We start from the raw sequence: 14,730 nt of genomic DNA, 5'->3' as shown, positions 1-14,730 counted from the left end.
CATGCTGGGAGTTGTCCTATCTCAGTCACACAGGTCATGCTGGGAGTTGTTGTCCTACCTCAGTCATACAGGTCATGCTGGGAGTTGTCCTATCTCAGTCACACAGGTCATGCTGGGAGTTGTTGTCCTACCTCAGCCACAGAGGTCATGCTGGGAGTTGTTGTCCTACCTCAGCCACATAGGTCATGCTGGGAGTTGTTGTCCTACCTCTGCCACACAGGTCATGCTGGGTCTTGTTGTCCTTCCTCAGCCACACAGGTCATGCTGGGAGTTGTTCTACCTCAGTCACACAGGTCATGCTGGGGTTTGTTGTCCTACCTCAGTCATACAGGTCATGCTGGGAGTTGTTGTCCTATCTCAGTCACACAGGTCATGCTGGGAGTTGTCCTACCTCAGTCATACAAGTCATGCTGGGAGTTGTCCTATCTCAGTCATACAGGTCATGCTGGGAGTTGTCCTATCTCAGTCACACAGGTCATGCTGGGAGTTGTTGTCCTACCTCAGTCATACAGGTCATGCTGGGAGTTGTCCTACCTCAGTTACACAGGTCATGCTGGGAGTTGTTGTCCTACCTCAGTCACACAGGTCATGCTGGGGTTTGTTGTCCTACCTCAGTCATACAGGTCATGCTGGGAGTTGTTGTCCTATCTCAGTCACACAAGTCATGCTGGGAGTTGTCCTACCTCATTCATACAAGTCATGCTGGGAGTTGTTGTCCTATCTCAGTCATACAGGTCATGCTGGGAGTTGTCCTATCTCAGTCACACAGGTCATGCTGGGAGTTGTTGTCCTACCTCAGTCATACAGGTCATGCTGGGAGTTGTCCTATCTCAGTCACACAGGTCATGCTGGGAGTTGTTGTCCTACCTCAGTCATACAGGTCATGCTGGGAGTTGTCCTACCTCAGTTACACAGGTCATGCTGGGAGTTATCCTATCTCAGTCACACATTCCACTAACACACACACACACACACACACACACACACACACACACACACTATTAGTGTACATACACACACACACACACACACTCCATAGTACACACACACACACACACACACTCACTCACTCACTCCATTAGTACACAAATACTCACCCACCCACACAGCAGTAGCAGTGGAGGAGGACACTGAGGATGTTTCTGAGGATGCCGATCAGTCTCCTCATCGTTCTCTGTCCGGAGGGGGGGGCGGGGGTTGGGGCATCTGCCATTACACTTGTCCCTGCACTTCTCCCCTCTCCTGATTGGCTCCAGAGGTCATGTGACATTAATTAGAAGCTTTTCTTCTGCTCTGGAGCCAAGCAGAAGAGAGGAGGAGCAGCGCAGGTCCTGCCATTGCGGAGCTGGAGCAGAGTGGAGAAGGGATGCTGCTGTGTGAGGTCAGGTGGGGGGATTTTTACGTGGAGCTACATTGCGCCCCCTGTAATTCACCAGGAGATGGCGCCCTAGGCCATCGCCTACCCTGGCCTACCCTTTGTCCCGGCCCTGATTACAAGTGAGGTCCCGGCTGCTCACTGCAGCCGGCCCCCACCTCCTATGAAGCGCGCTTCATAGCGGGAGAAACACCCAGGACGTAGAGTTACGTCATGGGTCGTCTAGGGACAGACTTCCATGACGTAACCCTACGTCCAGGGTCGTCTAGGGGTTAAAGGGGAACTCCGGATAAGAAAATTTTTGTTTTCTATTAAAAGTACATTAAAAGTTATATAGATGTGTCTATACAATGTATTACTGTATCTGTACAGTTCTGCCACACTGGTAGCTGATAGAAATCCAGGAAGTGAAAAAAAAAAAAAAAAAAAAGGCCCCTGTGCCAATTCACATTGTCTCCTGCTCCCTCTGCTCTCCCCCCCCCCCCCCCCCCAGGAGACAAATCTTCCATTCCTCTGTCTCACATTGTGTGTGTCTGCTGAGGACAGGCTGATGATGCAGACAGGAGGCTTGACTGGATAAACCAATACCCTGAGTGATTCACCATCTCTGACCGACCAGAAGCAGGTGCTGCACTAAATTTAATAATGGTAATGGGTGAGGGGCTGTGATGATCACATGAGTGAAAGCATTGCATTCTGGGAAATGCTAAACCAGGAAGAACAGAAACAGAAAACAGAGCAAAAAAACTCCAAACAAATGGATTTTTGGTAGTTTCAAAACTGGGATAGACAGGTAAGTAATGCGTTATGCTTCTGCAGAAGTTTCATTTTTTTTTAACCTCTACCTGGAGTTCCCCTTTAAAGCTACACGGACGCTTCTCTGCTAAGAATCCGACCTGACATCATTACATTCCCCCCCCCCTCCAACCTTTTTTCCCTTTCAGTTTTGTGACTGCTGCATACCCAATTCCACATAAGTTTCCCTTTCTGATGACCGCCTTCTCTTCACTGCCTCACATCACAACATTTGATTTTCTTGCTATCATACTCCTCAATTTATAAGTTGTTTTTCCATCAACAGAGCTGTGTTTTTTTTGGCCCTAGTTGGGTTGTAGATGACATTTTGTTATATTTTAAATTCTGTTTGGGAGGTGGAAAAACTTTAAAGCGGCATTTTCACATATTGACGAAGCGTTCTTCCAAACCACGACCCCCAAATGTTGCCAACATTACGCGGCTGTTGATGATCACATGGGGGGGGGTGATATTGGCCCCATTTATTTCACTGTAAGACCATGTATCTGGAGGCTGAAAAATACACTGGTCAGTACAAAAGATTGAACCACAAATTAAAGTTTGTACCTTTTTATTTTCCCTTTTTAGAGTGGCTTCTGTTTTAAAGAATTTTTTATTTTATTTTATTTGGGGGGGGGGGGGGGCATTTCAGGGTGTTAAATTAGGACTTTTTTTAGTTTTTTTTTTTTTTATACTTACAATTTTTTTTGTGTTTTGTACCATACACCTATTTTTATTTTATTTATTCAAACAATTTATTGAAATTTCATGGCATTTTGACAGAGATAAATTAGAAGAACAATATCTTGGGACACTAAGGGTCCTATTACACGGAGCGATTTTTAACGATTAACGACTAACAATAAACGATGTCAAACGTGATTGTTTATCGTTAACCTAAAATTGTTCACCATATTACACAGAACGATGGTCATTAGATACGATTACTATGATCGTTTATTCCTTCTGATCCCAGCAAAAAATGAACAATGTGCAATTACACTGAACGATTAGTGAGAAAAAGCGGAACTTGAGCGAACAAATGTGGAATTACAGCGAACAATTAGCGAACGATTTACGATAATTTTAGGTTCAGAGCTAGATCAACGACATATGAACGATTTTTCGATTGTTGCCTGCAATTACACAGAACGTTTAAATTCGAACTATATAACGATTTTTCACACAATAATCGCCCCTTCTAATAGGGCCTAACATCAGCTTAACTATGGACAGGAATTGCTGAATGCAAATCATATTAAAAAAAAACAAAAAAACCTTTGAAGAATAAGTACAAGTGTGTGTAAGCATCTGTAATATATCTTACCAGAGAAAAAAAACGACCTATTTCTCCACTTATCAGGCTGCTTTTCTTGCCCTTCCTTCTAAACTAATCACTAGACAGATCAACTCACTGAGGGATGAGGTTACAGCTGCCTATAGAAGTCTGTGGAGAAGAGAGACGAGGGATCCCGCAGAAAGAATTACAACTCTAAAAGCTGGATTCATAGTTTATTGTTAAAAAAAAACACAGTCTACAAGCTACAGCTGCCCATACAAATCTATGGAGAGGTATGAGAGCGAAGGTTACAGTGATTAGAGAGAGAGCAACAAGCAGCTGGATAGACTGCCAAGAGACTACAGGAATTTATAGTGATATTAGAGCTCACCCCCTCCACAGTGCTGAACCTACACTCTCTCTATTGTCCTCCATGCTGCTTAGCGTATACTATAGCAATATAGGGGAGCAAGATCCCCAACCTCTCCTGAGTGTACACAGTATATTGGAGGCACTGCGGAGAAAAAAGATCACAAAAATATCAGAGCAATTGTCTTTTGTTTTATCATGTTACTGTATATTAAATAAGAAATCAATGTATAACCTTGTGTTTGGATCTATAGATGGCGGCACTGCAGAGTCCTTTTTATGGAGACAAGATGAACCTGTACTCCTTGTGTAAGAAGATAGAGCAGTGTGACTACCCCCCGCTGCCGTCTGACCACTATTCAGAGGAGGTACGGGAAAAAAATTCTATGTTTTTATATTGAGTGTTTTTTCTTTTTTCTTTACTTTAGTTAATCATCCTATGTTGGTGCGCTCAGTGTACGAGCTAGCTCTCGTCTATGAGATTTGCATCATGTAGTATGACGTCATGCTTGTCTGCTGCCGTGTTACTCAGTCTTACTAGCAGAAAGCCCATGTAGGTGGACGTCCTCTTGGCCGACTATGATCTCAGAAGTGATACGTGATGCAAAATCAGCCGGCATCATTCTGGCAGATCTGCTGCACTGACTGAGAGTGCCGCTTTGCCTTCAGGAATGAAATGTCACTGGAATCAGACAGGAGTGGACAGCAGAGGGAACCTTCAAAACGGCAGCAGCAGGAGAGGATTGGAATAAGTTAATATGACTTTTTTTTTTTTTTTTTTTCCCTCACTGCATTCGGGGGGTATTAAAATGAATAGTCTGCACAGAAAACCCCAGAAGGGCCCCAGAATTTATTTTTGAAAGGGAGTCAGGGCACTAAAAAAGTAGAGAGAAAAACAACCCGTACTCACCTGCCCCGATTCTTTGTCACTTTTAGTGGTTTGTTCAGTCACTTGCTGAGATGACTCGTCTCTGTGGTCAGTGATTGGCTAAAGGCCCTATTACACAAAACTATTATCGGCCGCATCCGGCCGATAATCCTCTTGTGTAATAGAATGCAACGATCAACCGACATGAACTATGTTGGCTGATCGTTGCTGTCGTTTGCAAGACAATATAATAACAATCTGCTGCTGTAGCTCCATGGACTAGGAGCAGTGGCAGCAGACTGCTTCTATCTGCTACGTGCTGCCCAGACAATCAACGATCACCCAGGCAACCCCCTGTACTTACCCGCTCACTGGCGACGCGGGGAAAGAGGAACTGACGGCGCTCGTTTGCTCCTTTATGACACCTCATGTAATAGGGGCTTAAGGTGGCAGCTCCAATGAGGTCAGGGCATCTTAGGAGGCTGGAAGCCAACAAAGTGGCAGCGACAGGTGAGTATGTTTGTGTTTTTTTTCTTTTACTTTTTTTTTTGGGGGGGGGGGGGGGGGGGGTTGGGCTGCTCATCAAAGTGCTATACTGTCCTTAACACAGGTGACACTTGACTTGATACCAAGAACTGAAAGTTCCCAAAAACTTCTGGGACATAATCTGCAGTGTGTTAGAGGGCACCGGTGTGAAAAACTTTGTTGTATGCCTGTTTTCTAGCATAAAAGTCAACAATGTTTGTGCAATCACCATTCAGGCCAACTTTTCCCATTTGTGCTGATCAGAGCTTATCTGGAGGAGGAGTATTGGAATACCCTGACAGATTTACTATCATTTACATAAGAAATTGGAAGAAATTGCAGCTGCCAACTTATTGTGCCGCTTGGACAGCCCAATCAATAGGGAAAATCCATACTAAATCCAACCCTAACTTTTCTGCAGCGTAACTTGACAGGCTGCAGACTTAAAGGAGAACTCTGGGCTGGGGTGATTTTTGGGCAGAGTGCCGGGGTAGGGGAGGATGAAAGAAGTAACATGTTCTTTCCTCCCCTGCTCCAGCACTGATGCCGGTATCCCGCCGCTCCGGTCTCCCGACCCCAGTCGGCTGTAGGCGGTCCAGCCTTGGCCCCTAACTGGCTGAGCGGGCCTAACATGTCACATGCCAGGTTTCCACTGAGACCCAAAAGCATCCGGGAACATTGGACCAGAGCTGTGGGTTACCAGCATCAGTGCTGGAGCGGGAGAGGCGACATCATGCAACTTCTTTCATCCTTCCCTTCCTCAGCACTCTGCCGAAGTTCTCCTTTAATGGGTATGTTCTCATGTACTTAACCCGCTGCAGATTTCAGAAATGTATCTGTCTAATCCGCAGCAACTTACAGTGTCCCTGTCGTTTAAATTTTTTTGCAGAAATCAATAGTACAGGCGATTTTAAGAAACTTTGTAATTGGGTTTATTAGCTGAAAAATGCATTTTTATAATGAAAAAGCAGTTTGAAGCTCTCCCCCCTGTCTTCATGGTTCTCTTTGGAGAGGGGAGGGGTGGAGGGAGATGAGGCACCAAAACAGGACAACAAAGAGTTAATTTGCAGCTACATAACTGGCTATCTGAAGTCAGCACTGACCTCTAAATACAGCTCCAACTGTGTAATCGTTTGTTCTCTGCTCTTTGCCGGTGACTAATCTCCCTCCTCCCCCTCCCCTCTCCATAGATTACACAGGGCTCGACTGATGTAAAAGAGTCGAGATTTCCTGATAATGAGCAGTGAATAAGAGAGAGGAGGGGGAGGGGGGACCTGGGGAAAGGCATTTTGAATGCAGATAATGGCAGATTGGCCTAATAAACCCAATTACAAAGTTTCTTAAAATCGCCTGGACTATTGATTTCTGCAAAAAAAAAAAAAAAGAAAAGAAAAAGACAGTGACACTTAAAGTGACACTGTCCCCCACTATTTGCATTTTGACTGCTCTCCACAGGTGTAAAGGGTAAATGTTATAGCTTTCATTACTTATTTTATATCACACCTCATGGTGCTTGTTCTGGTAAAAAGTCGTTTTTATCACCTGTGGATTGGTATATGTGGGTGCGGCCTCGTGGCCTTTGTGCCACATTGCTCCGCCACTTAGCCCCGCCCCCATCCGTGATGTCATCACCGCATAGGCACAAAGGCCACGAGGCCCCACCCACATATACCAATCCACAGGTGATAAAAACAACTTTTTACCAGAACAAGCACCATAAGGTGTGATATAAAATAAGTAATGAAAGCTATTCCATTTACCCTTTACACCTGTGGATATAAACATACCTGAAATCTTCATCATAGTTAAGATTTAGAGGTTTCTACACTTTTTTTCACACTTTTCTATCTTCCCTGTATTTAATAAAAAGTAATATGCAGCAGATCCTGTGGTCCTCCGCTGGTCACATACTGTTGTCAATCCAGAATCTGTAACCCTTGCCCATGTATCATGTACAATTTGTATGGCCTGTGATGACAGGTCCACTGCACCAACATCAGCCGTGACTACCACCCCTGCTCCCCCTCATAGATACATACACAGGATTTAAGGAGGATTTAAAATAAAAACTTATATATAAGAGATTTAAAAGTGTTATTAGTTACGGGCACATCGTCTACATAATAGCTCTAATAAGTCTTGTAGTTAGAGATGAGTGAACCTCAAGTTCATTCCGACATGTGATTACCGGTGTCTGAAGAAGATGGATGCATCCCTAAGGAGTGCTGAGAAACATGGATACAGCCTATGGCCTATGTCTGTATCCATGTTTTCCAGGCAGCCTCAGGGCTGCATCCAGCTTCTTTAGACACCGGATATCACATGTCGGAATGAACTCAAATGTGCACAAAGTTCCCTCATCTCAACTTGTAATACCAAATATTATTGGGTTATACCAAGATCCTTATGCACAGAATATTGGATAACTAGCTGATCGGTAGTATCTCATCCGCTGGGGCCCCTATTGAGAGGTCAAATGTCTCCTGAATGACTAGAGTGTGAGTGCACGTGCTCGACCACCACCCCATTCATTCACTATGGGATTTATGAGCTCTGCTGTGGTATGGACGTCCCATAAGCCTTTAAAGGGAATGTGTCTCCTTTCTTTTACTGATTAGAGTCGTATACTAAAACTTGTTCTTTTATTCTAATCTGTTTCTATTTCCTCACTTTAATTTTTATTTATATCATTTTTGATTATATCACATTGTTATGGGGGGCGGTCATATTGCCTGGGCTGTTTTTAACAGCATTTAGTGACATGTTTTACAGCAAGCCTCATGGACATAGACGACAATAGACATAGGGGGAGATTTATCAAACATGGTGTAAAGTGAAACTGGCTCAGTTGCCCCTAGCAGCCAATCAGATTCCACCTTTCATTTTCCAAAGAGACTGTGAAGAATGAAAGGTGGAATCTGATTGGTTGCTAGGGGCAACTGAGCCAGTTTTACTTTACACCATGTTTGATAAATTTCCCCCATAGTCTGTCCCCTTTAGATGAATGTGAACCATTACTGAGCGCGCTCTGTGACCTGTAAAGAGGTCATTCCACAGGGAGCTGCTATTGTCTCCTCTATCTACTGGTGTCACATGACGCTGCAATGCTGTACGGATCACTTTACAGCAGCCTCCTCCTTATCACCACAGACACAACAGGAAGTCTCAGCTTAGTTTTAGCCCCAGTGGTGAGAATAAAAGCAGGATTATTTTATAATATGGAAAGTTAGATAAAATGTCACCAAAAATTCTTAAATGTTTTACATAGAAACATTATTTAACCAAGAAGTCTGATTTTCTGATGACGCCTTCCCTTTAATGGAGTGATAGATATATATATATATATATATATATATATATATATATATATATATAAATAACTTATAACCCCTGAACCCCAGTAGTTTTCTATATAATAATGACTACCTTCATGGAGGGCCAGTCTGCTGTAGTGTATGAAGCCGATATCACCATGTTATATACTTGCCCCATGCACATGGCCTTCAGGGCGGACACAGCTTCTGTATGTGTATATAATGGCCGTGCACATATATACTGCTGCTCCCCTCTGTAATGGTGCGGGTGTCAGGGGCAGCCTTTTGTTCTGACACTCACGTTGTCTCCTCCTCCCCGTTCCCCTCTTCTTCTCTCACTCTTTCTCTCCTCTTTCTCTCCGTCTCTACCCCCCTCCCTCGCGCTTCCAGCCTGCACATGAATATTTCACATATCTGCATCCTCATCGCCTATTCTCCTTGACTAATTTTCAGACTGTCCGCATTTGCATTTCACATGGTAGCTTATTAGGAAGGTACAGGGATGCTCCAGGATGGCAGTTGCCATGACGACCTGCGGGGGGATTATAATGAGGGTACCACTCAGCTGAGCGGCTGTGCCGGTCCTGCCTGCAGGGCTGTGATTTTGCTGCTAAGTGTGAATCCAGAGTCACAGCCCAGGGGCACATATCAAAAACTCTGCCCCATAGAGGATCTCCCAGTTAAAGAGCGACAGTTTTATTTATATATATATTTTTTTATTGAATAACATTTTTAGTTTCTGCTTTAAAGCATCCGCCAGAAAAAAAAAAACTTGCAGTTAACTCCTTCATTGCAAAACCAAAGTGCAAGCGGCATGTTGCATTTTAGTTTGTGTTGCATTTTTGTAGTGGTTGCATTTTAGTTATGTTTATTTTAATTTTTTTTTACATTTCCCATTTTCACGTTTTGCCTTTTATTTAATATTGCATTGTAGTACACGTTGCATCCTAGTTTATGTTTTCCCTTGTTGCATTTTTTTTTTAATGCTCCATTTAAGCACATTTCATTTTTTCAGTTTATTTTATTTTATTTACATTTTCATGTTTTGTTTTTTTGATCATTTTTATATGTTTTTGTGATGTTCACTTATCCGTAGTGCCATCTTTGGCCACAGACCTACACGCAGCACCCACCACACCTGCATCTGTAGCCGTCTGCAATTGCATGGACCCATTCATGGTGATCTCTGCAATTGCAGTTCGTTCTAGGGCTGACCTGTGTTTTTTTGCAGGTCGGATCACAGCCCCAGGACAGACCCATAACATCTACGGGACCATACAAATGAATGGGTCCATAATTGCAGACCTTAGTTTGTTGTATACTTTTTTGCCATTATAGTTCTTCTTTAGTGGTGAGCGAACCTTGAAACGCTCAGGTCCATCCGAACCCAAACTCTGTATTTGAATACTGGTGGCTTAAGAGGTTGGATGCAGCCCTAAGGCTGCCTGGAATACATGGATACAGCCACAGGCCATAGGCTGTAACCACGTTTTCCAGAACTTCTTCAGCCACCGGTAATCAAGTGCAGAGTTCGGGTTCATGTTAGTTCATGTTGCCTCAGGACCTGTTGCTAATTGTTGCTTTTTAGTTTATGTTGCATTCTTGTACAGATTGAGACAACTTCAGTGATATTAAAAAAAATTCTAGCAGGTGGTGGCAGGGAGGAATGTAATAAACAAGCACTACTTACCTTTCCCCGTGCCTCCGTAGCACTCCCTTGCTGCACCAAGATCCCCAGCTCCAGCGGCGTCCTCATTAGGCGGATGAGTTGCCTGCTCAGCCAAACAGTGACTGGGGCGGGACACTGCTGCAGTCACTGATTGGCTGATAGGGATATCCATTAACCGGGTTGGGCATTTCCCCCCTGAGTCGTGACAAGGAGTTCTGGCCATGACCCTGGAGCTTGTGATGCATCGGGGGCACGGGGAGAGGTAAGTAGTGATTGTTTATTATATTCCCCCCTGTCCCTGCCTCCTGGCAAACTTTAAAATTTGCCAGACTTCTCCTTTTAGGCCGTGTGTATCATGTATTAGAATATTTGTCTTCTGCACGGGGTCACAGTTGATCCCTATGGGGATCTTTTTTTCTTTTTGGTGTTAACTATTACCATGTCTTCCTTCTGTCTCCCTAGCTGCGTATGTTGGTGAACACCTGCATCAATCCAGACCCGGAGAAGAGACCAGACGTAACCTACGTGTACGAGGTTGCAAAGAGAATGCACGCCGTGACCGCCACCAGCTAGATTACTAGTCTTCGAGGATTCTCCCACCCTACGTCCATTACTTTCAAGAATTTCCCCAGTATACTCCGTAGATGTGGGCAGGTTTTGGCGCTCTTCGGTGGGCTTATGGTGTATTACAAAGGCCACTACGTGTTGTTGTTTTTTTGGATTGGACACTTAACTTTTCAGGTTGATCTGGATGAAATCCACCCCCTCTAGTTAAGACCCTCGCCCCCCCGTTCTGCAGTCAGTGTGGGTTGCCAGCAGTAATGGGTATCCACGTGTGATCCGCTATGAGGAGTGCAACGATGGGCGTTTTTGTCCTTTTTATGTAACCAGTTAAAGCTGTGTACTGGGTGTAGGGGAAGCAAATTGAGCCGGGTGATTTGGTGGTCTTGAAGGGTTAGTCCTATGAATGGGTTCATTGCTATCCACCACAACACGCAGTCCCGTACAAGTCCTATAACCAGGATGACATTAACCCCTTCTTTACCTCGCTGCTCATATACCTTGTGCCTTTATAAAGACTTGTGTGCAATGTAAAGTTTTATTATCCTTTTACGCTAGTTCCTCCCCCCCCCCCTCCAGTATATATTTTTTTTATTTGTATCTTGGTGTATTCTAAGTCTTTAGATTCCTGCCTTCTCCATCCATTCTTGTATACCGGCAGGTATCTATGTCCCATAGAGACAATCGTCCCCGTCGCCTGTAGCGTTGTCAATGAGGATAGTTTTTATCGTAGGGCAGACTAGAGCGTAGGACCAAAAAAATCAACGATTTCTATCACAATTTGCCTTCCATACCGGGAAAGAAGCCTCCAACAGACTCCAGAATCACAAATATTTTTTGCACTTTGTAGTATTTGCAGATTTTCTTGTCATGCTAAGTATTTACCGGTACCCACGGCCCATAGGGGGCAGTGTTAGGGCTGGAATGCATAGGAAGGTACATATAAGTTTTTGCCTTATCACTAGGTGCCTTTTTGTAACGTTCAGGCTCCGTACATCCTTCACACTCCGATATAAAGATGTGTTTGTGCGATGTATATACGTTTGCAGTGTTCAGAAGAGAAATGTACAATCTGATCGTCTTTTTAATCCAGCGAGGAAAGAGTTTTCCGTTTTATGTCATAAATTCTGGTTTAGACCTCGTTCACATGAGCATATGTAAAAACATAGAATCATCCTTATATTATCATCTTAGGATAGATATATGTGTATACCAGGCAGGTTTACATTCACTTACTGTAGGTTTACCTACCACATCTGCTGGAAGTTTGTTCCAGGTATCTACTACTCTTTCATTAAAGTAATATTTTCTCATGTTGATTCTGACCTTTTACCCCAATCTCAGATTGTGGCCCCTTGTTCTTGTGTTCAGTTTCTTTCCCTGACAGGAGTTTCATACACCCTCCAGATATATAAATGGGGGTTATTATTCTCATGTTGAACGTACAGTATAATCTTTGAGGAGCATATTATGGTAGACTAATACATACTTGTATGGGGAAAAAAGGTTCAGTATAAATTGTAATTCATAAACTTTAATCCCTGCTTATTCTGGGCTAATGAGTCCAGTGGGTGGTGCTAATCTGTGATTGGGCTAATTATTATTGGGAAGATTGTCAGTCACTGAGTAGGACCGCCCACTGGACTCCTAAACAGAGAATAAACAGTGATTAAAATGAAATTGTTACAAATTCAGCTTAATCTGTCCCATAAATAAATGCCGTCCAATCTGTAGTCGCCATGTAATAGTGGAGGAAGAGCTGAGCAGATTGATATATAGTTTTATGGGAAAAGATTTATTAGAAACTGTAATACATTGATCTAAAGCTCAGCTCATTTTAGACTTAGGAGTCCAGTGGGCGGTCCTAATCAGTGACTGACAGTTATTTTTACACTAACTAAAGTTATTTAGTAAACTAAACCAGGGAAGACTGTCACTTACTGATTAGGACCGCCCACTGGACTCCTAAGCCTAAAACGAGCTAAGCTTTATATCAATTTATGACAAGTTCTTCTAAATCTTTTCCCATAAAACTATATATCAATCTGCTCAGCTCCTCCTGCTTTATAGCCTGGGGCCCTAAGATGTACAATATGACAGTTCCCTTTAAATCAGGTGGAAAATGTCCTTGTCCATATGCTCCTATGAACCAGGTCTAAACCATTTTAAGCCAATGTTATTGTCATTTTTTGACGTTCAGATATATACGTATATGAGTATATATTTTATAATGAAGTATAATAAAATATTTTTAGATTTTATTTTTCACAACCTTTGAAGGATTTGCGGGTTTGGTTACATTGTTGCCAATGTACAGCCATAAAAGATGTTAAATGTATGTCGGCAGCCCAAAGAAGAATCTCCGCAGTCCGTCATATATATACTGTATCCCGCCCCATCCAGTATGTGCTTCCTTATATGTGTCTTTCTATTGCGGTTTATGGGCTGCACACCATATAGCCTCTTATACAGGTAAAGCTACGGCACCAGTGTACAGGATATGTTATATTGAGAGTATATTTTGTAACCTTCCCCTTGTAAAATATGCAGATACCCGTATACCCAGAAAGGATGAATCGACTTCCATTGAAATCAACAATTACTATATTTATTTGAACAGAGTCTCCTTTATATTCTATGTTTCCTTTGTTCAATGTATACCGTTAACTATTTGCCTTCTGTATCTTTTTCCATCGCTATATGGTGGTATACGGCCTTATACAGAGAATAACTATGTGTTGTGCTATCTTACAGAATATAAATAAATATGAATTTCTAAAGTAAATGTCTTATGACTGTGTTGGTCCTAAGAGAGTGCGTGGAGATGTGGCCGCGGCGTGCATTAATGACGGGAGGCTGCGGGTTATATGGTGAGGATACAGAGAGAGATATGGAGAAATTTGGGAATATTTGTGCAGAGTGGTGTAAAGCTATCAATATTACATGGGCTGCAGATCAGTCATACTACTGTGTGCGCTCCTAGAGAGGTGGGGGATATAGAGAGAGACTGCATGAGGGAGAGAGATGGAGGATATAGAGAAAGACAGCATGAGAGAGAGAGAGATGGAGGATATAGAGAGAGACTGGTTGAGGGAGAGAGATGGGGGATATAGAGAGAGACAGCATGAGGGAGAGAGATGGGATATAGAGAGAGACAGCATGAGAGAGAGAGATGGAGGATATAGAGAGAGACAGCATGAGAGAGAGATGGGGGATATAGAGAGAGACTGGCCGAGGGAGAGAGATGGGGGATATAGAGAGACTGTCCGAGGGAGAGAGATGGGGGATATAGAGAGAGACAGCATGAGAGAGAGATGGGATATAGAGAGACTGGCCAAGGGGGAGAGATGGAGGATATAGAGAGAGACTGGATAAGGGAGAGATGGGGGATATAGAGAGAGACTGGCCGAGGGAGAGAGATGGAGGATATAGAGAGAGACTGGATAAGGGAGAGATGGGGGATATAGAGGGAGACTGGATAAGGGAGAGATGGGGGATATAGAGGGAGACTGGATAAGGGAGAGATGGGGGATATAGAGAGAGACAGCATGAGGGAGAGAGATGGGATATAGAGAGACTGGCCAAGGGGGAGAGATGGAGGATATAGAGAGACTGGATAAGGGAGAGAGATGGGGGATATAGAGAGAGACTGGACAAGGGAGAGAGATGGGGGATATAGAGAGAGACTGGCCGAGGGAGAGAGATGGAGGATATAGAGAGAGACTGGCCGAGGGAGAGAGATGGGGGATATAGAGAGACTGGATAAGGGAGAGATGGGGGATATAGAGAGAGACTGGTCGACTGAGAGAGAGATGGGGGATATAGAGAGAGACAGCATGAGAGAGATGAAGGATATAGAGAGAGACAGCATGAGAGAGGTGAAGGATATAGAGAGAGACAGCATGAGGGAGAGAGATGGGGGATATAGAGAGAGACTGGCCGAGGGAGAGAGATGGGGGATATACAGAGAGACTG

General features: G+C 43.6%; 1 protein-coding gene across 4 annotated transcripts in view; it reads left to right on the top strand.

The window, feature by feature from the left end:
- Nucleotides 1-12,331, top strand: part of NEK7 (NIMA related kinase 7) — a 65,676-nt gene extending 53,345 nt beyond the window's left edge. For all 4 annotated transcript variants that reach the window (XM_069967502.1, XM_069967500.1, XM_069967499.1 and 1 more), the window contains 2 exons: nucleotides 4,073-4,186; nucleotides 10,657-12,331. In XM_069967502.1, coding sequence (XP_069823603.1) covers nucleotides 4,073-4,186; nucleotides 10,657-10,767 — 225 coding nt within the window. In that variant the 3' untranslated portion in view covers nucleotides 10,768-12,331. The remainder of the gene's footprint in view (nucleotides 1-4,072; nucleotides 4,187-10,656) is intronic.
- The last annotated feature ends 2,399 nt before the right edge of the window (nucleotides 12,332-14,730 follow it).

The sequence above is a fragment of the Dendropsophus ebraccatus genome, chromosome 4 (genome assembly GCF_027789765.1).
Source record: "Dendropsophus ebraccatus isolate aDenEbr1 chromosome 4, aDenEbr1.pat, whole genome shotgun sequence".
In the NCBI taxonomy this organism is placed as follows: Eukaryota; Metazoa; Chordata; class Amphibia; order Anura; family Hylidae; genus Dendropsophus; species Dendropsophus ebraccatus.
The sequence above is the reverse complement of the archived record's forward strand: the minus strand, read 5'-3'. Positions and strand labels throughout refer to the sequence as shown.